The sequence below is a fragment of the Tupaia chinensis genome, unplaced genomic scaffold, assembly GCF_000334495.1.
Source record: "Tupaia chinensis unplaced genomic scaffold, TupChi_1.0 Scaffold144211_1, whole genome shotgun sequence".
Classification (NCBI taxonomy): Eukaryota; Metazoa; Chordata; class Mammalia; order Scandentia; family Tupaiidae; genus Tupaia; species Tupaia belangeri.
The window spans coordinates 20,100-47,323 of NW_006204069.1; the positions used below are offsets into that span (position 1 = coordinate 20,100).

Consider the following 27,224-nt stretch of genomic DNA (forward strand, 5'->3'; position numbering starts at 1 on the left):
GTCAATTTTGGAAACATAACATCAAAAATTTGGAGTGCTGCAGAAACTGTGCTTTGAAAAATATTTAACTTTTAATCTAGTTTTCTAAAAATGAGATGAAAGATATCAAATCCATACTACATCACACATCATGGAACTACAAAAATGAAAGCAAAGTAAATAAAAGCTGCAAGAATAAAGATATTAAGATTAGAATGGTTATAAATAAAAATAAGAGACATTAAAAACATACAGACCAAAATTGCTTATTTTATGAGATCAACGAACTAACAAAACTCAAGACAGGCTATTTTAGAAAATTAATAGAAGGTACAAGTCAATACATTGGTATGTAAGTGAAGACATTATTATTGACCATACAGAAATAAAAAGAGTATAGGATAATTCAATGGATAATAAATAACTAATAAACTCTAGTAATTGCTCAGTAACCAAAATGTCAGAAAAAGGCATTATTCTGAGATAGTACTGTTCTTTGCACTTTTTAAATTTAAATTTTATACATTTACTCACTACATATCACTTTGATTGTAAGTTGAATGCAATTTTAATAGCTGGCTAAGTTTAGTTTCACATAATTCCTATTTCAAAAAAAAAAAAAAACAAAGACAAGTTATTGTCTTTCAATTTTAAAATTTTCTATAGGTTGTATGTACTGCCTGGAGAGAAAAAGAGAAAGATAGAAAGCGAAGAAGCACTCCCTCAGGGGATGGTCACACTGTAATCCCTTCCCCATTCTTCTCTTAGTATTTTGGCCAAGTATGCACTTGGCATGTTTTCCAAACTGCTGGGTCTGGGACATGAACCATACAATTAGTCATATGGATAGAGCCACCTTAACCACCACATCACCAGCTGGTCCATGAACCATTTTCTATTACTTTACAATAGAATTAAACTTTTGAGTATTTTTCACTCAAACCCCTAAAAATGTGATACAGATCTATGAGATAAAACTGTAGAATCCATTTCCTCTGGAAACGTTTCTGTTTTTTAAACTTTCCAAGCAGTTCTTACCAGGTCTTAGCAAAATAATGCAGCACTTGGGAACAAAGATGCAACCTAAGAGTCCCACACTGGAGGCAAAGATGGAGAAGACCTCCACAGCCACCATGAATTTCCCCTTGGTGCCGTGATAGACAGGGAGGAATGTGATCCAGACACTGCAGAACACCAACATGCTGAATGTGAGGAACTTGGCTTCATTGAATGTGTCAGGCAGGTTCCTGGCCAGGAAAGCCACAGTGAAAGTGCCTATGGCTAAGAAGCCCAGGTATCCCAGGACACAGTAGAAGGCAGTGATGGAGCCCTTGTTGCACATGATGATGATGTGTCTGGGCTCAGAGTGTGAGTCTATTTCAATGAAAGGGGGAGAGGTTCCCAGCCAGACTGCAAAGATAATCACTTGGAGAAGAGAGCAGATGGGAATGGCAGTATTAGAAGCCCCTGATAGCAGCAAATGCCTCATTGCTCTTCCAGGCTTCATGGCCTTGAATGCCAGAATCACAGTAATGGTTTTGGCCAAAACAGTGGAAACTGCCACAGTGAACACAGACCCAAATGTGACTTGCTGGAGGATGCAGGTGGTTGTGTTAGGATGGCTGATGAAGAGCAAAGGGCAGAGGAAGCACAAGATGAGGGAGATGAGCAGGATGAAGCTGAGAACCTGGTTATTGGCCTTGACTATGGGAGTATGTCGGTGCTTCACAAAGACCACTAAAACCATAGCTGTGACCACAGAAAAACACAGAGTTATGCAGGCCATGGACATCCCCAAAGAATCTGTAAAAGCCAGGAAAGTTTCAGACTTGGGGAGACAGCGTGTTCGCTCACTGTTTGGATACTCCTGAGTTGCACATTTGATACACTGCTCTGCATCTGGTAGAAAAGCAAAAACCAATATTTCAGTGTCAAAATTATTTTATCTCTGTGTGTTATTGAAGTAAATAGTATTGTTTGTGTCATTTTTGCATACAGACAGCCCCCAAAGTGATACTGACATACACCAATTAAGAGTCTACATTGGTGTCAGCAAATGACATAGTGGTTACATTGCTTGATTCCCACATGGCTAAATACTGTTCAAGTCTCAGACCTGGTGGCTTGAAAATCATGATGGGCACATGTGCTGTGTGCTTGAGATCCCAGAAGGATAATGGAGAAAGAATTACTTAGCGACCATCCCCCAGAGGATGATTTCTCATTATCCTGCTCACTGTTTCTATCAAGAGAGTGCACACACCCTAAAGCAAAAACCTCTAAAGCAAACAAGCAAAATGAAAATATTGATGACTCTAAGTGGATTCTTTTGTTGTTGTTTCTTCATCAAGTTTTATTATTTAAAAATATTTGATGTATTTTAAACAATAAGTTATTAAGAAGTAATCTGCAATTTAACAAATGTACAATTTTGAATGGAAGTTTCACTATCATTATGTAGGTATCATACCTCCTAAGACTTCTTATCACAGATTTATCTATTTATTGCTTTTTGTGTTCCTTTTTTGAAAAATGATTTTTATTTTTCTTTTTTAAGTTTATTTTATTTTAATTTAGTTTCTTCTATGCATTTAATCACTATATGTCACTTAGCTTGTAAAGTGAATTTTTCCAACACAAACACTTCACACAAGTCCAGTTGAGGATACTATACACATTATCATCAATAAATAGTAATCCATTTCTGCATCTGATCAATGAATGTCTTGCCTCTCTATTTCTCTCCTTGATGTCTTTTCTCACACTCTTCTCCTTCTCCTACCCTCTTCTCACACTGTATAAAATATTCACACTAAGAGAATTTTTTTAGCTGCAGGTAACATTTAACCCATTGAAAGTGGATGTCAGCATTTGAGAATTTTTATTGGTTCACCTTGTAGCTCAATGATGTTACCAAGAAGGTTAATTTATTCCAGATCTATTTTCTTTTCTCTCCTGAGTTTTCCTCATGATAAGTCTTTAAGTAGCATGGGTTTTAATATTGCCTTAATACAAGAGAAATTAATGGTTTTCTGGACCAACAGGTGGCTTGAATATTTAGAAAGTTGAACCCCACATGACCAACGTTGTGGTTCAAGTCTTAAAGCCAGTGGCTTGAAAATTATGTTTGATGCATATGGCAGCATGCCCCCAAACCAGAAAATATATTGGAGAAGAATAGTGGCATGGTCGCCCCTTGAGAAGGTAATTTCTCACTTTCTGTTTCTCTGTCTCTCTCTCTGTCTCTGGTGAGTGCACATGGCCTATAGCAGAAAAAAAAAAGAAAGAAAGGAAGAAAGAAGGAAAGAAAGAGAAAGGACAGAAGAAAAGAAAGAAAGAAAAAAAGAGAAAGAAAAGAAAGAAAGAAAGAAAGAAAGAAAGAAAGAAAGAAAGAAAGAAAGAAAGAAAGAAAGAAAGAAAGAAGAAAGCTAGAAAGAAGAGGAAGGAAGGAAGAAAGAGAGAGAGAGAGAAAGAAAGAAAGAAAGAAAGAAAGAAAGAAAGAAAGAAAGAAAGAAAGAAAAATTGGTTATTATCTATTGACAATAAGGTATGTAGTATCCCCGACTGAACTGGTGTGAAGTGTTTTCATGTTGAAAAATTTACTTTACAAGCTAAGGGATATATAGTGATTGAATATATAAAATAAATTAAAATACAATAAAATATATAAAATATAAAAATGGAAATTAAAGTTTCCTTATTTTTATTCAGAAAAAAAATGTACCTAGTTCTGAATACTCTAACTTTTGTCACAACTATTTTTTTTTGTATATAACACATCACTTAGTAACACAAGACTTTTCTCATTGTACTGAATTTTGTCATCACTGTTCTTGTGAATTTCTCCATGTAAAATTTGAAAACTTAGATTGAACTGAAAACATTTTGATTTTAAATAAAATTTTATTGAACCTATATAATTAATTTCTATGAAATTATTATTATATTACTAAAATATGGAGTATATATTTTTAAAACTTCTATTTATTTTCATCTTCAACCATGGTTCATTAACCCATTTTTTAAGTGATAGGTAATATTTTTAGCCTTGCACATTGTAGAGTCTCTGTTGCAACTATTCACTTCTCTTTTGATATAGCATGAAAGCAGTCATAGCGCATCTGAGAATAATTAGCAGGTCTGTGTGTCAATTACATTTCATTAAAAGAAATGATAGCAGCTTACCCACTCCTTTATTAAAGTTTTTTAAGGTAATATTGATGAAATATTATTATATACGCCAAATTTAAACAGTGATTGTTTATCACATTCTTCTTGAATTATTCCAATTTCTGCTTTCTGTCTCAGAGTCATGGCACACAAAAACAGGTGAATGTATTCTTCTGGGTCCCAAAGTGTGTCTCTCTATTTTTTATTTCTATGTTACACACTTCACTGTTGCAAAGGCTTCATAAGGATAACAAATATTTTCTTGACTTATTCTTACCTGAAAGTATCTATGGACTCTTACTAGTCATTAAAATAAAATGATTTCTACTGATATAATGACTCAATTGCATTCAGTGAATGAATTCAATATATTATAATATTTATTTTTTATGTATTAGAAAATGGAAGCATGACTTAATGAAAATGTTCACATTTCATATCTGACATTACTTTTTGTTTTAATATATAATTTTTGAATTTTATTTTATATAACAGCTATTATTCATGGTTTTGGAATTTATTAGAATGTTGTGTGTTCAATTTTTTTAATTATGCAGAATTTCCTTACTATAACAAGATATTTTGAATTGTAGGTTCTGATATTAATTAATTTTACCACATTGAACACGTTTTTGAGCATGGTTGAAAAAGTTATTAACTATCTTAAAATAATGTATTCATACATACTTTGTGCTTGTCATCTAGAGATATACCAGTGTCATTTTTTAAACTTTTTTTGCATCAGAATAAACTCATACTTTTATTCCATTATTCCATAAAGTTTTCTTGTTTTTCTTATTATTTTAAACTTTAAATTGCTGTATATCTTTGCAGCATACAAAATAAATTTTTCAAACAAGAATACACTGTTAGTTCAGTCAAAGATATTACCATACACATTATCATCAACAGATAATTTTCCATTTTTTGAATCAGTCAATTGTTTTGCTTCCTTTTATTCCATCAATTCCTTCCTGCACACTTGTTTTGTCACCCTCCTCCCACAGTCTCTACTATCCACACTTGCTCTCCATTCTTTTATATCTTTCAGTTTCTGCCATAGTGTGTAGACATTTGGTAGATATGCTTGCTTCACTTAGCATTAAATCTTCTATATTCATGGACTTTCTAACAAATGCCAGGGTCTCATTGTTTCTGTATGATTGAATAGTATTCCACAGTGTCTATGTGCCACACTTTTTAAATCCATTCATCAGTTCTTGGACATTTGGATTGATTCCATGTCTTAGCAATTATGAATAATACTACAAATAAACATGGATATGCAATTTTTTTCCATCTGAGTGTATTTCTGTTCTTTGACTAGACACCAAAAAGTGAAATTGCTGGATCGTAGTAGTTCTATTTGTAGGTCTTTGTAAAACTTCCATATTGTTCTCTACGGTGGCTTTACTAGTTTACACTCTGATCAACAGGGTAGAAAAGTACCATTTTCACCACTGCCTGCCAACACTTATCATTATTTTTCTATTCTCAAACTTTCTAATTGGGGTTAGGTGGTATGTCATTGTTGTTTTGATTTGCAACTCCCTTATGATAGAGATGTTGAACAATTTTTAAATGCTTCTTGTCTGTGTGTATGCTTCCTCGGAGATTTCCCTTTTAGGCTCATTTGCTAATCTTTTAATTTGATTGAAAAATTTTGGGGTGTAAGCTGCCTGAGTTTTTGTATATTTTGGTTATTGTTCCCTTATCTGAAGTATATTTTTCAAATATAATCTCCCCTTCCAAGGTTTGTCTCTTCATTCTAATTATTGTTCCTTTTGCTATGCAAAACCTTTTTAAACTGATGTAATCCCACTTTTTGAGATTATTGCCTATGCTTTGGGGGTTTCATTTAACAAGTCTTTGCCTCTTCTGATGTCTCCAAGACATTCCTCTGTGTTTTCCACAAGTAATTTTATAGTTTGAGGTTTTATACTTAGACCCTTGATCCATTTTGAGTTGATTTTGGTTAATGGTGAGAGATAGCATTCCATTTACTTTTTCCTGCTAGTGGATATCCAGCACCATTTGTTCAAGAGATTTTTTTTTTTTTCTGCACTGGATTCTCTTGTGCCCTTTATCAAAAAACAGTTATCTTTATGTGTTGAGGTAAATTTCTGGGTTCTCTATTCCATTCCATTGATCTACATACTTGATTTTGTGCAAGTATTAAACGGTTTTAATGATCACAGCTATGTAATATATTTTGGGGCTTAAAAGTGAGACGCCTCCTACTTTATTCTTTTTAGAGTATTACTTTGGCAATACAGGGCATTTTTATCATTCCAGACAAATTTTATGATTTTTTTTTCTAATTGTGTGAAGACAGCTCTGATATTCTAATGGAGATTGCATTAAATTCTTTAATTATTTCAGGCAAAATTTGCATTTTAGATTATATTAGTTCTTTTAATTTAAGGACATGAGATGACTTTCCATCTTATTTTGTCATTTTTCCATTTCTCTTTTTAGTTTTCTAAAGTTATCCTTGTAGAGGTTTTTGACTTCTTTGGTTAGTTTTATTCCTGGGTATTTTAGTATCCTTAGTGGCTATTGTAAATGAGATTGCTTTCTTCAATTCTACCTTGTCTGCTCATTGTTGGCATATTGAAATGCTGTAGATGGGATCAGCAGATGGCATAATAGTTATGTAGCTGGACTCTCATCTGGCCAATTTTGGTTCAAGTTCTGGACCTGGCATCTTGAAAGCCATGTCAGGTACATGTACATGTGTGCCCAAAATCCCAAGAGGAGAGTGGAAGAGAAAGGACTGTGGAATGGACATCACCACTGGAGGAGTGATTTTTCACTTTCCATTTCTCTTTCTGTCTGGCAAGTGTTCTTGCCTCATAACAAGAATCTCTCAAAAAAATAAATAAAATAAATAAAAATACCTCAGTTTTTTAAATGTTGATATTGTATCCTGCCACTTTACTACATTGATTTATCAATTCCAGGAGTTGTTTTTTCTTGTTGTGTTCTTTTTAGGATGCTTTTTGTTTTCTATGTATATAATTATGTTATCTGTAAATAGAGATAATTTTTCTTCTTTTTCCCCTGTTTGAATGGCTTTTATTTTATTATATTTAAAGATTGCATTGGCTAGGGATTTTAGTATTATAGTGAAAAGGAGATGAAAATGGAAGTATCCCTGTCTTTTTTCAGTTTTTAGTGGAAAAGCTTACAGTGTTTTCCCATTCAGTATGGTGTCAGCTATACATTTTTCATAGATGGCTTTCATTGACAAATTTCCTTTGTATACCAATTTTGCCTAGGGTCTTTACCTGAAAGGATGTCGTACTATATGAAATGCTTTCTCTGCAGTGATTGATATAAAAATATAATTTTTATCTTTCTGTTAATATGATTTCTTACATTTATGGTTTTGTATGTGATGGACCACCCTTGCAATCCTGGGTAAAGCCTACCTGGTTGTGGTGTATAATCTCTTTAATGTGTTAATGGATATGGTTTGCTAATGTCTTGAAAATTTTTACACCTATATTCATCAGAGATATTAGTCTGTAGTTTTATGTATTTATGTCCTTGTTTATTTTGGGGAGAAGGGTGATGGAGGCTTCATATAATAAATTTGTGAGAGTTCTTTCCTTTGGATCTTTAGAAATAATTTGAGTATGGGAGCCAGCATTTAGCGTAATGGCTGTGTCGCTGGACTCCCACGTAGTTGACCGCGGTTCGCGTCCCGGACCCGGTGGCTTAAAACTCACGCCAGGCGCGTGTGCGTGCGTGCATGCCCAAGATCCTGGGAGGAGAATGGAGGAGAAGGGATTGTGCCGTGATCATCTCCCCTGGGGGGGATTTCTTGCTTTCTTTCTCTATGTCTCTCTCTGTCTGCCTGGCGAGCACACACACCCTATAGCAAAAAGCTCTCCAAAAAAAAAAAAAAGCAGAAATAATTTGAGTAGAATTGGATTTAGCTCTTTAAACGTTACATAGACTTCACAAGTAAAACCATTGGGACCTGGACTTTTTATTGTTTGGAGAATATTTATTATGGATTCAGTTTATTTATTATTGGTGTATTTAGGATTTCTATGCGTTCCTGATTCAGTCTTGGTAGATTATATGTGTCCAGAAATGTATCCATCTCATCCACATTTACTTGTTTGTTACTGTATTGTCTAATCATCTTTTTTATTTGTCTATTGTAATATTGTCTGTCTCATAGCTGATTAGATTTATTTGGTTACTTTCTCTGTTGTTCTTAATTAGTCTAGCTAACATTGTGCTACTTTTGTTTATCTTTGCAAATCATCAGCTTTTGGTTTTATTTACTTTCTGTTTAGTTAATTTATTCTCTATTTCACTTATTTCTGCTCTAATTTTTAATATTATTTTACCTTGGTATTTTGTTGTTGTTTTAGGAATTCCCTGAGGTATGTTGTTAGGTTGTCTATTTACCACCATTCAGTTCTTTTCTTGTGAGCACTAATTTTCATGAACTTCACTCTTACAGTTGCTCTCACTATGTCCCATAGGTTATAAAAATTCATCGGGCCAGTAGGTGATGTGGTGGTTAAGGGCACTGGATTCCCATATGGTGACCACAATTTGAGTCCTGGACCTAGAGGCTTGCTTTCTCTTTCTCTCTTTCTCACTCTCCCACAATCTCTGGTCAAATAAAAAGAAATAAAGTTAAATAAAAGAATTCTTTAAAAAATTATGTACTCATAATAATTAATTTCAATGAATTGCTTTTTATTTCCATCTTAACTTCAGTATTTGTGAAGTCATTCAAAAATAGGACTAGGATGTTTCGTTTTCACGTGTGTGTGTGTTTAATTAATTTCATGTTTAATTCCATCATGGCCAGAAAAGATGCTGGATATAGTATCTATGCCTTTGAATTTGTAAAGGCTTATTTTATGCCTTATCATGTGGTCAAACTTCACAAATGTTCCATGTGGGGTTCAGAAAAGTGTATCTTTTATGTTTTTGGACAAAAAGTTTTATAGATGTCTGTCCACTCTGAGTTATGGTATCATTTAGATCCTGTATCTCTTTGTTTATTTTTTTGTCTAGATGATCTGTCTGAAGAAGACAGTGTGGTATTGAGATACACAATGATTATTGTGTTGCCGTCTACTAGATCTAGTGGACTTTCATGTATTTGGTGCTTCACAGTTGAGTGCATAGATATCTATGTCTTTATCTTCTTGATGAATTAGCCATTTAGTACTATATAGTGTCCTTCTTTGTATCTTCTTGCAGTTTTTGTCTTAAACTCTATTTTGTCTAATGTCAGTATCGACTCCACCCTTTTTAAAATTTTCATTTGCATGGAAAATATTTTCATACCCTTCATTTTCAATCTATTGATATCTTTATTTGTTAAGTGTGTTTCTTGTAAGCAGCCTTTAAATTGCCCTCCCCCTTTTATATCCATTTAGCTTGTCTGTGTTTTTGAAGGGAGAATTTCATTCTTTAATGTTCAGTGTTATTATTAAGACTTATGGACTTATCCCTGTCATTTTGTTGTCCATTTTCTTTTTTTTTTCTCTCCTTTTCCTTCATCTGTCTTTAACTTTCCTGAAACACTACTCCTTTCAGTACTTCTTTTTTTTTTTTTTTTTTTTTTGAGAAGTTTTTAATCGAGGGTGCCTACACTCTCCAGAAAGATAGAGAGAAACAGAAAGCAAAAAATCACTCTCCCAGGGAGGATGGCCATTGCCACAATCCCTTCTCCTCCATTCTCCCATTCTCCTCTCAGGATCTTGGGCATACACACACATGCGCCCAGCATCAGTTTAAGCCAACGGGCCTGAAGCTTGAACTGTGGTTGACTATGTGAGAATCCAGCGACATAGCCGTTACACCAACTGCTGGTCCCATTTGAGAACTTCTTAAAAAGCTGGTTTATGTTGCTGAATTGTTTCAGTGTTTATTTCTATGAGAATTATTTTAGTTATTCTTCCCATTTGAAGCATAATTTTGTTGGGCATAGTATTCCATTTGATATTGTTATTATTGTTTTTTTCTTTCAAAACATTTCTTTAGTCATTATTTTATTTTAGATTCATTCACTGTTACTCTTTTAATGTTTTGAATCTGTCTTTCCATTCTTTCTTTGCCGATTTTATTTTGATTTAGAGGTCTGATGTTAGCCTAACAGAATAACCTTTGTAAATAATTTGACACTTCCTTCTTGCCACTTTTATAATCTTTTTCTTATATTTTATTTTGCCCAATCAGTCTATGAAGTGCCACAAAGAGGGTCTTCTTACATAGATTATATTTGGTGTCCTTTGTATTTCTTGGGTCTAGATGTCTGAATGTTCCTCTAGATTTAGAGAGTTTCCTACAAGTACTTTATGGAATAGATCTTCTATGTCTTATCAGATTCTTCATCTTCTGGAATACCAATTATTTGGAAATTTGGGCTATTAAAGTGCTTAGTATTTCCTTTATGTTGTCCTCTTTTTTTTAGTTTTTTTTTTTTCATTATTTTTGGTGTTTTATTTAAGTCAGAGGTTTGTCTTCCAAATAAAAGACTATCTTTTTGTGGTCTAATCTGCTATTCATACTTTTGAGGAAGGTTTTGATTTCCTTTATGACAATTTTTATCTATAGAAGTTCTGTTTGATTCTTACTTATGATATCGATCTCCTCCTCCAAATCTTTAAGGGACTTCCTCACCTCCTGGAGCTCATTGTCTCTGTTCTCTTGCATCTCATCTAGTTTTTGTAGTATGAATATTCTGAATAATTTTTCTGATATTTCTGTAAATTCTTTTGTGCTATCTATGAATTGTTCCTTCGAGGGAGCTATTTTCTTGTTTCCTCATATTTCTATGCTTGTGGATGTTTTTTGGTCATCTGATGAATTATCCAATCTTACACCTTTGTGTAGAGTTGATTCCATAATATTGGGGGAGAAGATGAGCTCTACTTCTCAGGTGTGTCCTCAGAAGAGGGCCTTCTCTTCCAACCAGAGAAGTGTGTATGTATCCAGCTTTAGGTATTGGTTCCTTTCCCAGTCTCTCAGAACCAGGTGCACCTGAGGTACTCGGAAAGATTTGAGCTGGAAAGATTCAACTGGAGAAATCACAAAGTTCAGCCATCTTTGAAATCTCAAAATACACCTGGGCAGACAAAATGCAGTCTTAGACACATGGTCCCTTTGTGCTCTCCACCTCTGTACTTCTGCTGGTTGCTGCACTATGGGGAAGACACAGTTTTTAATGGTGAAGGGTCAAGAGAGGGAGGTGGTCAGAGACACACTTAAGTGGGCAGAATACAGCAAGAGATCTGTGATGTGGTCCCTTTGAACTCAGTCTGTCTCTTTTGCTGCTGCTGGTTCCCATGACAGCCATCTTTAAACTTTCATGGGACTCACAGGTAGCGTTGATGATTTTTTAGAAGACTTCAACCTGTTGCAGTGTGAGATCTAAGGTAGACACTATTATATATAGCACTGGATGCAAAAAATTTTACCTTGAATCAGTTTAAAATTTTACTTTTATACGACGAGCACAATCAGAAAAGTGGTGACACACAATAGTGTAGCAATCATGTTTATAAAATAAATATATTGAAACAATATGTGAACACACAAATTGAGAATAATGATTCTCTATATTCCATTTCTATTACTGGCTTCCTTTTTATGGAGATATAGGGAGTGGAGTTATCAAAAGGTACTTATATATTTCATACCTGTTTGATTTGAAATGGCTCTGTCTGTGCAGGAAACACAAAGAAAACAACAGTCAGGTCTTCTTTCAAGGAGAATTTTCTGGAATCCAGGACCACAGCTCTGGCTACACACAGATTCAGGAGTCTGAATGCAAAAAAGAATCATTAGTCACAATTATGTACAGTATCAACAGCTTTGATGTCTACATCCCTGTGTATTTCTGAGAAAGCTTTTTCATTTAACATAACTTTACTTGGGGGCAGCAGACAACATGGTGGATAAAGCACTGGATCCCATGTGGGTAACTCCATGTTTCAAGACTTGGAACAAAGGCTTGGGAATACTGCTAGGCATGTGTGTGCACACCCTCAAAGTCTCAAGAGGATAAAGAAATACAAGAGACTGTGACATGGCCATCACCCAAGGGGGTGATTTATCATTCTCCCTTTCTGTCCCTTTCCAGTGAGTACACATGCCTTATGGTAAAAATTTTTAAAATACACACACACACACACACACACACACACACACACATACAAACAGTAATTATCTTCTTAATTTTAACCATGTTCTTATTACCTAGACAATTTCTTTTTCTGCTAGAGGATGCAGGCACTCCAAACTAAGAGAGGGAGGGAAAGATGCATACCACATGGGGAATGGTCATTCTGTTATTACTTCTCCACATTTCTTCTCTTTGGGGATTTTGGGCATGCATACATATAAGTCAAGCATGTTTCTCAAGCTACTAGTTCTGGAATTCAGACTTGCAATCAGTCATGTGAGATCTGACTTTCTTAACCACCAAGCCATGGAGCCAGGCACTATCACATTGACTTGTAAATAATTTAATATGATTAGCCTTACTCTTTATTAGCTGTTTACTAAATATTACCAAGATACCTAATTACTTTATTTCATACACGACTGGAACTATCCCATGGATTTTCTCTTAGTTAACTTCTTCATCCAAAATCATTTTAATACAGATTTCTATATTGCAAAGATGCTTAGAAGTTGAGTTCCTCAGTATATTTATATCATTGCCTCATATGTGGTTGGTTAGGAAACTTTAGTTATAAATTAAAAAGAAAAACACTAATGTGAAAAAAATACCCTAATCTGATAAGTATACATATCACTAAAAGTTATAGACCAAAAGATTAATAATGAGAATGACTTATAAACCATGGATTGTGGTTAATCTATTTCTGGGCTTCTGAGTTCACATGAGACACTGCCTTTCAGATATTATGAACCCAACACATATATAAAGAATGATTGTTACAGAAATCACCTTCTAATCCATTTGTCTGATATTATGGTCAATGCTTTGAGATCCTTAGACCAAAAAAATTCAAAGACTAGAAGGTATATGAAAGGACAAGAAGAAATGAGAATGATATTTACAAGAGATGAATGCCATCTTTTTCTTTTCTTTTTAGTTTGTTATAGGACTTGAGCTCTCACCAGAGACCAAGACACAAAGAGAGTGAGAGGAAGTGAGAAACCATCCCTAGTGGGATGGCCATACCACAATCCATTTTACTCTAGTCTCCTCTTGGAATTTTGGCAACACTCACACACATGCTGGGTACAAAACTGGAACTGTGTAGTTATCCTATATGTGATCCAGCTGCCTTAGCCTTCACACCAGGAGCTGGCCCAGTGAATGTATTTTCATCCATAATCTACTTGTGTTTACAGTATAGTAACATATAATACAGACTGTCTGCAAAACATAAAGGTTTCAGGTCAACATATGGCAATGCTCCCATAAAATAATAGGCTAGACCATATATAATTTCTGTGCATAATAGGCAATGCCATCTCCAGGCTATATATGATATTTGTACAATGAGAAAACTATCTGAAGGTGAATTTCTGAGAACACATTTATCTTATTAATAAAAATTAGTTCTTGTTATATTTTATAGTTAGATAAGGTATATAAGCAAAATTATATCACACAAAGTCAATACATAAAAGAAAATTTAATGATGAGTTAAAACAATCACAATTTATTTCAGGGTTCTGTTCAGATACCCCTGTATAAATTTAATATTGAGATGGCATCATACCTTATTGAATCTAGCAGGCCATTTTATCATCACTTTATTGAAGACCAAGCCTTGATCATGGGGGCTCCTGTAGATAAATTCTCCTACTTTAACAAGCAACCAACTGGTCGAATTTTTATCATAAAATCTCACAAAGTTGTGGATATCATACTGTGCCAAATTTTTATCTTCAAGGGACAGGTTATACCCAGTGCTGTTTGTAAATTGGCCTTTCTTAATAAATAGATGAAGCTAGATGAGAGGCAATATTAGAAATAAGCAGTGCATTTAATTTAGAGGTGGGCAATTTATATCTATCTCAGTAACAATTACATTCCCACCTGCCATAGAATAACTTTTTGGGTGTATCCATCTCTTGCTCAAGTGACATGAACTCTCTATTTCTTCATGGAAACTATTGAAGGATAATTGTATATTCTCAGAAAAACTCCAGATGTTTCCCAAAGGGCAATTAGTGTATAGACTGGTAAAGTTCAGAATAATAAAATTTGTTTGGGACTTCTTAAAAGCTAGTCCTGGGGGACGAGCAGATGGCAGAATGGTTACATTGCTGGACTCCCATATGACCAACAGCAGTTGGAGTCTTAGTTTGAAACTCATGACAGGCACATGTACATGTGTGCCCAAAACCCCAAGAGGAGAATGGAGGAGAAGGGATTGTGATGTGGTCATGATCCCAGGGGGGTGATTTCTCACTTTCTGTCTCTTTATCTCGCTCTTACTCTTATTTTTTTCTTTTCTTTTTTTTTAAAATAATTTATTTATTTAACTTTATTTTAATTATTTATTTTATTTTGACCAAAGAGGGACAGAGAGAGAGAAAGTGAGAAATCAAGTCAGGACTCAAACCACAGTTGGCTGTGTGGGAGTCCAGCACCCTTAACCACCATGGCCCCTGACCGCTCTGATTTGGTTTCTTAATAGTGGTGATGAAAGTATTGTGTTTACAGTATAGTAACATATAATACAGACTGTCTGCAAAACATAAAGGTTTCAGGTCAACATATGGCAATGCTCCCATAAAATAATAGGCTAGACCATATATAATTTCTGTGCATAATAGGCAATGCCATCTCCAGGCTATATATGATATTTGTACAATGAGAAAACTATCTGAAGGTGAATTTCTGAGAACACATTTATCTTATTAATAAAAATTAGTTCTTGTTATATTTTATAGTTAGATAAGGTATATAAGCAAAATTATATCACACAAAGTCAATACATAAAAGAAAATTTAATGATGAGTTAAAACAATCACAATTTATTTCAGGGTTCTGTTCAGATACCCCTGTATAAATTTAATATTGAGATGGCATCATACCTTATTGAATCTAGCAGGCCATTTTATCATCACTTTATTGAAGACCAAGCCTTGATCATGGGGGCTCCTGTAGATAAATTCTCCTACTTTAACAAGCAACCAACTGGTCGAATTTTTATCATAAAATCTCACAAAGTTGTGGATATCATACTGTGCCAAATTTTTATCTTCAAGGGACAGGTTATACCCAGTGCTGTTTGTAAATTGGCCTTTCTTAATAAATAGATGAAGCTAGATGAGAGGCAATATTAGAAATAAGCAGTGCATTTAATTTAGAGGTGGGCAATTTATATCTATCTCAGTAACAATTACATTCCCACCTGCCATAGAATAACTTTTTGGGTGTATCCATCTCTTGCTCAAGTGACATGAACTCTCTATTTCTTCATGGAAACTATTGAAGGATAATTGTATATTCTCAGAAAAACTCCAGATGTTTCCCAAAGGGCAATTAGTGTATAGACTGGTAAAGTTCAGAATAATAAAATTTGTTTGGGACTTCTTAAAAGCTAGTCCTGGGGGACGAGCAGATGGCAGAATGGTTACATTGCTGGACTCCCATATGACCAACAGCAGTTGGAGTCTTAGTTTGAAACTCATGACAGGCACATGTACATGTGTGCCCAAAACCCCAAGAGGAGAATGGAGGAGAAGGGATTGTGATGTGACCATCCCCCCTGGGGGGTGATTTCTCACTTTCTGTCTCTCTATCTCGCTCTTACTCTTATTTTTTTCTTTTCTTTTTTTTTAAAATAATTTATTTATTTAACTTTATTTTAATTATTTATTTTATTTTGACCAAAGAGGGACAGAAAGAGCGAAAGAGAGAGAAAGTGAGAAATCAAGCCAGAACTCAAACCACAGTTGGCTGTGTGGGAGTCCAGCACCCTTAACCACCATGGCCCCTGACCGCTCTGATTTGGTTTCTTAATAGTGGTGATGAAAGTACAAATTTGTGCATATGTCCAAATTCATCTCCATATAGCTATTAAATATGGTCAACTTTTAAAATATCAAGTATATTACAATAAGGCTTTCTAGAAGAGAACACAGGCATTTTTATTTCCTTTTTTAAAAAAATTGGTAGAGAGAACATGAACTTATCAGAAAGAAAGAGAGGCAAATAGAGAAGGAGGAAAGTAATCTCCATGAGGAATGTCCATGCCACAATCCCTACTAATTCATCTCTCTTTCCTTTCAGAATTTTGTGCATGCATGCACACATGCCCAGCATATTTCTCAAGACTCTGGCTTGGGACCATTCTATTTGGTAGGCCATATGGGATCCAGCTGCCTAATTACATGTCAACAGAGCTGGCCCTATTTTGGAGGGGGAGGGTTTTTTGGTTTGTTTGTTTTTGTTTTTGTTTTATTGTAAGAATGATTGCCATGTGACATTATAAAAGAAATTATGACAAAACAAAAATTTAAAACTCTTAAATTTTAAACTGGTCTTTTAAAGAATTTGGACTTGGATAATCCCTCTTTCCTCATTCAACTTCCAACGAAGCAATGGCTCTACTGTACAGTGAGTGGTGGGGTGACTAAGCTGCAGAGATTATAAATCATCCTCTGCCACATGCTTCTGAATTTTCAAATTTCAGCATTTCATGGAGTGTGCAGAATACACCCCTTCTGTCTTCCTCAATTTAAGCTCAGCAGCTCAGCCCCAGGTGCACCTGTTCTCTAGTAATTGGGAGAGTTTTGAATTATCCAGGTCCAGAAATAATAGTGCAGATTGCTGGTGAGCACCAGGGAGGCAACAAAGCAGAGAGATCACCAATCTCCTCCTCTCACACCTTTAAACATTCAGAAGTAACTCAAGGAATTTAAGAAAAAAATGTATAATTCACCAGATGACCAGAAACCATTGCAGAGGCACAAGAAATATAAGAAACCAAAATATACCTCTCCCCCAAGGGAAAAACATCAGTTTCTCATCATCCACAGACAATACAACGGAACTCATAGAAATGTCATAAAATTTTCAGAATATTTATAGTGAAAAAGGAATTTAAGAAAAAAATGTATAATTCACCAGATGACCAGAAACCATTGCAGAGGCACAAGAAATATAAGAAACCAAAATATACCTCTCCCCCAAGGGAAAAACATCAGTTTCTCATCATCCACAGACAATACAACGGAACTCATAGAAATGTCATAAAATTTTCAGAATATTTATAGTGAAAAAACTAAATGATATGCAACAGAAAAGAGACAATGAACTTCAGAAGAGTCAGGAGATGAGGAAATGATTCCATAATTTCAAAGAAGAAACAGGCATCATAAAAATTAATCAAGTTGAATTGTTAGTGATGAAGGCAGTAATACAGGAAATCAAAACTTCTATTGAAAGTATGAGATGCAGAATAGAGGGACTCAGCAGTTGGCATAATAGTTTCATCACTAAACTCTCATGTAGTCAATCATGGTTCAAGTCCTAGACCTGCCTTTTTAAGACATACTGGGTGCATGTGCTTATGTCCTCAAAATCCTGAGAGGAGAATGAAAGAGAAGGTGTTGCAGCATTGTAATCCCCCCTGGGGGGGGTGATTTCTCATTTTCTTTCTCTCAGTCTTTCCGGCAAGTGCAAAATCTGTATAGCAAAAAATCTCCCTAAAAACAACAACAATAAAAAGGAGATGAGATTATGCAGAAGATAGAATTTTGGAGTAGAAGACAAAACCTCTGACCTTGGAAAAATTACCAAAAAGACAGAAAATAATTAAGAAAAATGAGGGCAACATATGAGAAATAATAGATAGCTATAAGTACCCAAACATCTGGACAATTGGTATCCCAGAAGGTGAACAAAATAGTAAGGGCATTAATAATCTATCCCATGACATTCTGGAAGAAGACTTTCCAAATCTAGAGACATATTCAAATATCCAGACACAAGAAATACAAAGGACCCCAAATAGAATCAACCCAAGAAAATCTTTTCCAAGACACTTCATAGCCAGATTGACCAAAACCACAGAAAAAATATTAATAATAAAATTGTCAAGAGAGAAACATCAAGGTACTTACAAAGATTATCCCATCAGGCAAATATCAGACCTTTTCATTGGAACTTTTAAAAAAAAAATTATTTATTTAACTTTATTTTAATTATTTATTTTATTTTGACCAAAGAGGGACAGAAAGAGCGAAAGAGAGAGAAAGTGAGAAATCAAGCCAGAACTCAAACCACAGTTGGCTGTGTGGGAGTCCAGCACCCTTAACCACCATGGTCCCTGCCCGCTATGATTTAGTTTCTTAATAGTGGTGATGAAAGTACAAATATGTGCATATGTCCAAATTCATCTTCATATAGCTATTAAATATGGTCAACTTTTAAAATATCAAGTATACTACAATAAAGCTTTCTAGAAGAGAACACAGGCATTTTTATTTCCTTTTTTAAAAAAATTGGTAGAGAGAACATGAACTTATCAGAAAGAAAGAGAGGCAAATAGAGAAGGAGGAAAGTAATCTCCATAAAGTAAACTCCATGAGGAATGTCCATGTCACAATCCCTACTAATTCATCTCTCCTTCCTTTCAGAATTTTGTGCATGCATGCACACATGCCCAGCATATTTCTCAAGACTCTGGCTTGGGACCATTCTATTTGGTAGGCCATATGGGATCCAGCTGCCTAATTACATGTCAACAGAGCTGGCCCTATTTTGGAGGGGGAGGGTTTTTTGGTTTGTTTGTTTTTGTTTTTGTTTTATTGTAAGAATGATTGCCATGTGACATTATAAAAGAAATTATGACAAAAATTTAAAACTCTTAAATTTTAACCTGGTCTTTTAAAGAATTTGGACTTGGATAATCCCTCTTTCCCCATTCAACTTCCAATGAAGCAATGGCTCTGCTGTACAGTGAGTGGTGGGGTGACTAAACTGCAGAGATTATAAATCATCCTCTGCCACATGCTTCTGAATTTTCAAATTTCAGCATTTCATGAAGTGTGCAGAATACACCCCTTCTGTCTTCCTCAATTTAAGCTCAGCAGCTCAGCCCCAGGTGCACCTGTTCTCTAGTAATTGGGAGAGTTTTGAATTATCCAGGTCCAGAAATAATAGTGCAGATTGCTGGTGAGCACCAGGGAGGCAACAAAGCAGAGAGATCACCAATCTCCTCCTCTCACACCTTTAAACATTCAGAAGTAACTCAAGGAATTTAAGAAAAAAATGTATAATTCACCAGATGACCAGAAACCATTGCAGAGGCACAAGAAATATAAGAAACCAAAATATACCTCTCCCCCAAGGGAAAAACATCAGTTTCTCATCATCCACAGACAATACAATGGAACTCATAGAAATGTCATATAAAATTTTCAGAATATTTATAGTGAAAAAACTAAATGATATGCAACAGAAAAGAGACAATGAACTTCAGAAGAGTCAGGAGATGAGGAAATGATTCCATAATTTCAAAGAAGAAACAGGCATCATAAAAATTAATCAAGTTGAATTGTTAGTGATGAAGGCAGTAATACAGGAAATCAAAACTTCTATTGAAAGTATGAGATACAGAATAGAGGGGCTCAGCAGTTGGCATAATAGTTTCATCACTAAACTCTCATGTAGTCAATCATGGTTCAAGTCCTAGACCTGCCTTTTTAAGACATACTGGGTGCATGTGCTTATGTCCTCAAAATCCTGAGAGGAGAATGAAAGAGAAGGTGTTGCAGCATTGTAATCCCCCCTGGGGGGGGTGATTTCTCATTTTCTTTCTCTCAGTCTTTCCGGCAAGTGCAAAATCTGTATAGCAAAAAATCTCCCTAAAAACAACAACAATAAAAAGGAGATGAGATTATGCAGAAGATAGAATTTTGGAGTAGAAGACAAAACCTCTGACCTTGGAAAAATTACCAAAAAGACAGAAAATAATTAAGAAAAATGAGGGCAACATATGAGAAATAATAGCTAGCTATAAGTACCCAAACATCTGGATAATTGGTATCCCAGAAGGTGAACAAAATAGTAAGGGCATTAATAATCTATTCCATGACATTCTGGAAGAATACTTTCCAAATCTAGAGACATATTCGAATATCCAGACACAAGAAATACAAAGGACCCCAAATAGAATCAACCCAAGAAAATCTTTTCCAAGACACTTCATAGCCAGATTGACCAAAACCACAGAAAAAATACTAATAATAAAATTGTCAAGAGAGAAACATCAAGGTACTTACAAAGATTATCCCATCAGGCAAATATCAGACCTTTTCATTGGAAAGAAAACAGCAAGGAAAGAATGGGGAAATGTATTTAAAGTTCTAAATGAAAAACAATTTCAACCAAGATTACTAGACCGAGCAGGATGATCCTTCATCTGGGAAGGAAAGATAAAAACATTCTCAGATAAACAAAATCTGAAAGACTTTAACAACTCCAGAGTGCTACACCAGTAAAACTAAAGTCAGACAGACAAAAATCAGAGAACAAAAAACAATCAACAAATTAGCCAACATTATAAAAAGAACAAGTCTGGAGATATTGATAATAACGTTGAATGTTAAAGGATTAAAATCTCCAAGAGACTCAGACTGGCTTAAAGGATTGAAAAAAACAGAAACACTCTATCTGTTGCCTACAAGAAACACAGCTCATGGATAAAGATGTAGATAGACTAAAAATGAAGGTCAGAATAAAGGTTGCAAATGGAAATTTAAAAAAGGCTAGAGTCACTAAACTGATTTCAGACAAAATAGGCTTTATTATGAAAACTGTAAGAAGAGACAAAGAAGAGCATTATATAGTAGTAAAATGAGCAATCATCGAGAAGACATAACACTTATAAATATCTATGCACTCAACTCAGGAGCACACAAATATGGGAAGGAAAGACTACTAGATCTAAAAGAACAGATAGGTTGCAACACCCCAAATGTTGGGGATTGAACACTCCATTATCTCCTTTAGACAGATCATATAGAAAAAAAAATAAGCAAATAGATACAGAACCTACATGATACCATAAATCAAATAGACTTGACAGACATTTATAGAACATTCCACCCACATACCATAAAATATACATTATTCTCAACCCCACATGGGAACCTTTTTGAAGACTGACCATTTGATAGAGCACATATCCAGCCTTTACAGATTCAAAGGCATAGAAACTATATTCAGGAACTTCTCTGACCATAATGGACTTAAACTTGATATTTAATTTCAGGAATAATCATTGACAATACACAAGTATATGGAAACTAAACAATGTACCCCTAAATGACTTCATAACCACTGAAGAAATTAACACTGAAATAAAAGAAATTCATAGAAACCAATGATAAAGGGTACATGAGTTTCCATAATTTATGAGACACAGCAAAAGCAGTCATAAGAGGTAAATACATAACAATCAGTGCACATAAGAAAAAAGATGGAAAAATGGTGAATGTACAACCTAACATCATGCTTCAGAGAATTAAAAAACAACAAAAGCTAAAAAAAAGGAAAAATGTTAGGAGATAAAAAATAATAGATTCAAGCAGCAAGAAATGAAATAGAAAATAAACTATACAAAAAATAAATGTAAAAAATAACCTGATTCTATAAAAAAGATAAATAAGATTGACATACAATTTAGCTAGAAAGTTTAAGAAGAGAGAAAAGAATGAGATAAATCAAATTTGCAATGAAACAGGCAGTATTACAATAGACATACAAAATATAATTAGAGGATACTATGAGCAACTATATGCCAACAAACAAGAGAACCTGGATGATATGGACAAATTCCTAGACACATGCAATCGACTGAGATTGAATCAGGAGAATGTAGAAAGCCTGAATAGACACATAACAAGCAATGAGATGAAATCAGTAATAAATAACTTCCCAATAAGAAAGAGTCCAGGTCCTGATGACTTGACTTTTGAACTTTACAAAACTTTAAACAAGAGTTAACACTTATTCTACTCAAAATATTTTAAAAGATCCTAAAGGAAGGAATTCTCCCAAATTCATTTTATAAAGCCTCCATCACTCTCATTCCCAAAACAGATAAAGACATGACAAACAAACAAACAAACAAAAACTACAGACCAATTTCTCTGATGAATATAGAAGCAAGCATTGTCAAGATACTAGCAAAGCTTATCCAACAACATGTGAAAAAGATTATCCATCATGACCAGGTAGGCCTTATTCCAGGGATGTAGGGGTAGTTTAACATATGCAAAACAATAAAACATCCACCACAAAGAATGATAAGAATCATATGATCATTTCGATCAATGCAGAAAAAGCATTCAACAAAATACTACAACACTTCATAATTAAGATGTTTAGCAAAATCTGCTAAATACAATAAAAGCCACTTATGAAATACCTATGGCTAACATTATACTGAATGCAGAAAAGCTAAAAGTTTTAACAATAAAAAATGGTACGAGACTCAGTTGCCTACTTTCTCCACTTCATTTCAATATAGTGCTGAAAGTCCTAGCCAATGTAATTAAAAGAGAGAATAAAATAGAAGGCATCCGAATAGATTAACAGTATCTTTATTTGCAGATGACATTGTGGTATACACAGAAGGTCTAAATCTATCCACAAAAAGAGTCTCGAAATAATAAATGAATAAAGTGACAGGATACAGAATTAACATCCAAAAATCTATAACACTTCTGTTTTAAAATTTAAATTTTATTTCAAGTACTTTCATACATTCAATCACGTTATTTAATTGCAAAGTGAATGTTACAACATGTGTACATTTCTCCCCAGTCCAGTTTATAATAATATAAAGTTATCCTCAACAGATTATACACCATTTCTTTGTCCCATTAATGCTTTGCCTTTATTTTTCTCCTTAATGTCCTTCTTCAGACTCTACTTCTTCACCCACCCTCTTCCCTATATATGAACAAGCTGACTGAGGTAGTTCTGAAAAAAGTAATCCCTTTTACATAGCCAGAAAACTTATAAGATACCGAGAGATCAACCTAACCAAGGAAGTCAAATACCTTTAAAGGAAAAACTAGAAAAAATTTTAAAAAGATATTGAAAATGACACAAAAAAGTGGAAAGAAATCCCATGATCCTGGATTGGAAGTGTGCATATAAGCAAAATGCAATTCTACCCAAATTTAATCTACATATTTAATGCAATTCCAATCAAATTACCAGAGACATTCTTCACAGATCTAGAAAAGATAATAATAAAATTTGTCTAAAATCATAAAAGACTTTGTATTGCCTAAGAAATTCTATGAAAGAAGAATAAGTGGGTGACCTCTCACTCCCTGACCCCCAAATATATTATAAAGTGGTAATAACCAAAATGACATGGTATTGACAAAAAAAAAAGACAGGTGGACCAATGGAACAAGATAGAGACCTCAGAAATCATTCCCAATACATATAGCCAGCTGATCTTTGACAAAGGATACCAGTCAATCCAGGGAAAAAGGAAAACCTCTTTAGTAAATGGTGCTGGAAAAACTGGGTATCCACTTGCAGAAAGATGAAACTGAACCCCCATCTTTCACCATTAACAACAGTCAACTCAAAATGGCTTAAGAGCTAAACGTAAGACCTCAAACTACAAAACTACTGGTGGAAAACACTGGAAAAACTCTGGGAGACATTGGGATACATAAATGCTTCTTCACCAAGACCCCAAAGCAAAAGCAATAATCCTATAAAAAGACAAGTGTGATTACATTAGATTAAGAAGTAAAAGACACATTAAATAGTGTGAATCAACAATCCGCAGAATGGGAGAATATTTTTGTAAACTATGCCTCAGATAAGGGACCGATAACCAGAATACACAGGGAACTCAAGTGGCTTACCTGAAAACAACAACAACAAAACAATTAAAAGATAGGCAAAGGAGCTGAATCAAAAACTCTCTAATAAAGACATGCAAATAGTCAAAACATATACAAAAAAAATTCAACATCCTTCATCATAAGGGAGATGAAGATTAAAACCACAATGAGATATCATCCAACCCGTCAGAATGGCGAAGATTAAAAATACATAAAGTAAGTGTTGGTGGGGTTGTGGTGAAAGGGGAATTCTTCTACACAGTTGGTGGGAATGTAAATTGGTCCAACCACTGTGGAAAACAGTATGGAGTTTCCTCATAGACCTACAAAAAGAACTACCATATGATGCAATAAATCTACTCCTGGGTATGTACTCAAAGGACAGGAGAATGTTCAGTTGGAAAAGTGCTTGCACACCTATGTTTACTGCAGTATTATACACAATTGTTAAGATGTGGAACCAACCCAAATGTCCACAGACATATTAATGGATTGAAAAAGTGTGGCACATAAACTCTATGGAATATTAACCAGCCATGAAAAGAACTACAAGACCCTGACATATACTAGAAAGTGGATGAATAGGGAAGAACTTTTGCTGAGTGAAGCAAACCAGGTTATGAATGAGACATTGTATGTCTCCCCTTAACATATACTGACTATCCCCACTACATGGTAGAGATTGAAAGATTAGAGGACATAAAAGCATTGAAAACAGTTATGGACACTGGAGTCAGTGTGGAAGGAGGGTGGGAGAGGGGAAGATCATTGTGAAACAAATTGGAGAGAAAAATAGAGAAACAAGAAATTTGTTGGACACAGAAATGGTTTATGAACTGTTAATGATAACATTTATAGTATCTTCACCTAAACTTATCTGAAGTTTATTTCATGTTAGATAAATTCACCTTACAAACTAAGTGAGGTATAGTATTTGATAGTATTTGAATGTATAAAATAAATTTTTAAAAAGTGGTCTTTTTTTTTTTTTTAAGAGAGAGAGAGATTTTTGCTGTAGGGCATGTGAACTCAACAGAAAGACAGAGAGAGAGACAGAAAGTGAGAAATCACTCCCTAGGGAGGATGGTCACACTGCAATCCCTTCTCCTTCATTCTCCTCTCAGGATTTTGGGCACACACACACATTAACCTGGTGTGAGTTTAAACCACTGGGTCTGGGACTTGAACCACTGTTGACTATATGGGAGTCCAGTGATATAGGCATCATGCCAACTGCTGGTCCCAAAAGATTGGTATTTTAAAAGCATGCTGATCTCTCTCTCTTTTTTTTTTTTCTTTTTTTGAGAGGTTTTTGCTATAGGGCACGTGCACTCGCCAGAAAGACAGAGAAACAGAGAGACAGGAAGCAAGAAATCACCCCCCAAGGGGGATGGCCATGCCACAGTCCCTTCTCCACCATTCTCCTCTCGGGATTTTGGGCAGGCACTCACACGCACCAGGTGTGAGTTTTAAGCCACCGGGTCTGGGACTCGAACCATGGTCGACTTCTGTTACAGAAAATAACACTTTTATACAACTGGTATTTAATTCTTTAATTTTTTAGAACAGAATATCTAAATACTCCTTTTTCTCTAGACAGGCATCTTGACAAATTATCTGCTTTTCTAAGAGTCATCATTAAATTTCCTCAAAGTGGCTGTCAAATGTTATTAGTAGTAGTAAAAACGGAAATCACATGGTAAATTAACCTTTTCGATGATGACGATTTTTCATATACATTAACTTGTCTTAATGAGAAAAATTGACTAAAGTACTTGTTCCCTGTGAATAAAGATATTTTACACATAAAGTTTGGATTTAGGTATGTTTAGTTAAAATACAAACTTATTTATAAACTAGATAGGATAGTCTGAGCTTAGATGCATTGTAAGTAGTTTTGCATTTTAACATCAAACCACAGTACATGTCCACAATTTTTAAAAAATATACTTCAAGAACACTTAAGTCTGAAATATTTTTTTCCATGGATCATTTTAATATATGCTTTAGAATCCATTTCTGTTCTCAGTATAAATGTTACATAGAGGGAATAGGCCACCGTATATAAAAATACATCAGTAAAGATAAAATAGCTAGAGGTAAATATGATCATTGTGTAAATACTTATTGACAGTGGATGCATTTTTAAGAAACATATAGATTTTGTCAATTTTTTACCTCTCTGTGTTTTGTAATTCCTTTCTTAGATGTATTATAGTATTTCATTCTACATTAGGAAATATTTATCTGATATGTCTATGTATCTTAAAATTTAACCCCCAATGGTAGAATTCTCTTAACAAATATAAAATTACACATACACCTAATATAGAAAAGACTTTTTTTCCATTTTGCTTGATTCTGTTCATCTTGAGAAGCAAAGATGTTCATTATGTCATATTCGAATAAAATACTTCCAAATGTATCAGGTGTCCAGTGCATATGATGGTTGTGAAGAATATTTACCTGCCAGGGATGAATCATAGGCTGGTCTGCATCTTCTGGAGGTCCCATTTCTATTTCCTTCAAGACCATCTTATGAAGGATTTGGGCCATCATATATACAGCATGACAGATTAAAAAGCTGAACTTAGAAATGGTGATAATGTTTAATTCAAATGGCATAAACTCTAAGGAAGAATTTGGTGCACAGTGTCTAATTTTTCCACATAGTGATAGATCAACTGAGCAGTTAAAAAAGGAAGTCCATAATTCATGTAAGTAAAAGTCTTCTGGGTATTGGAAAGGGCTGACTGTCTTGAGAAATTTCTTAAAGCCAGGAATTCTCCTTTCCCACTTTGAAAATAAGAGGCTTCCATGGAAAAGGTATGGCTGGTCAGATTTGGCAGACAAAAGTCTTCTCCACTGTAATGAGCTGAAATTTCTCAGGATCCACACCTTCCCCAAAATTAAATAGAATTCCTCTAAGATTGCCAGCTTCCAGACACTATTTTCATCACCAAGTACTATATACACATTTGCAGATGAAACTCTGATTCTGGTCCTAATATCATGAAATGTTTTGACACCTGACCAAGGAGGGAGCACTTCTGTGAAGGCTAAACAGATATGCCTTTTTATCATCTCTGCATTTAGAACCTGAAGGAACTGCTCTCCTTTCATATCATCAGATACATAGAGTGCCACCCATGTCCAACCAAAATGCATCAACAACCGGATTATTCCCTGAGCCAGAGAGCTGTCATTGGTGG

At 34.7% G+C, this 27,224-nt stretch overlaps 1 protein-coding gene across 1 annotated transcript in view; it reads right to left on the minus strand.

Moving 5' to 3' along the window:
* Nucleotides 1-943: 943 nt before the first annotated feature.
* LOC102476042 (vomeronasal type-2 receptor 26) overlaps nt 944-27,224 on the minus strand; it is a 114,628-nt gene continuing 88,347 nt past the window's right edge. The window contains exons 5-8 of the mRNA XM_006166256.1: nt 26,479-27,211; nt 15,217-15,447; nt 11,832-11,955; nt 944-1,878 (exon numbers count right to left, since the gene is read on the minus strand). Of these exons, the coding sequence (XP_006166318.1) occupies nt 944-1,878; nt 11,832-11,955; nt 15,217-15,447; nt 26,479-27,211 (2,023 nt within the window). The remainder of the gene's footprint in view (nt 1,879-11,831; nt 11,956-15,216; nt 15,448-26,478; nt 27,212-27,224) is intronic.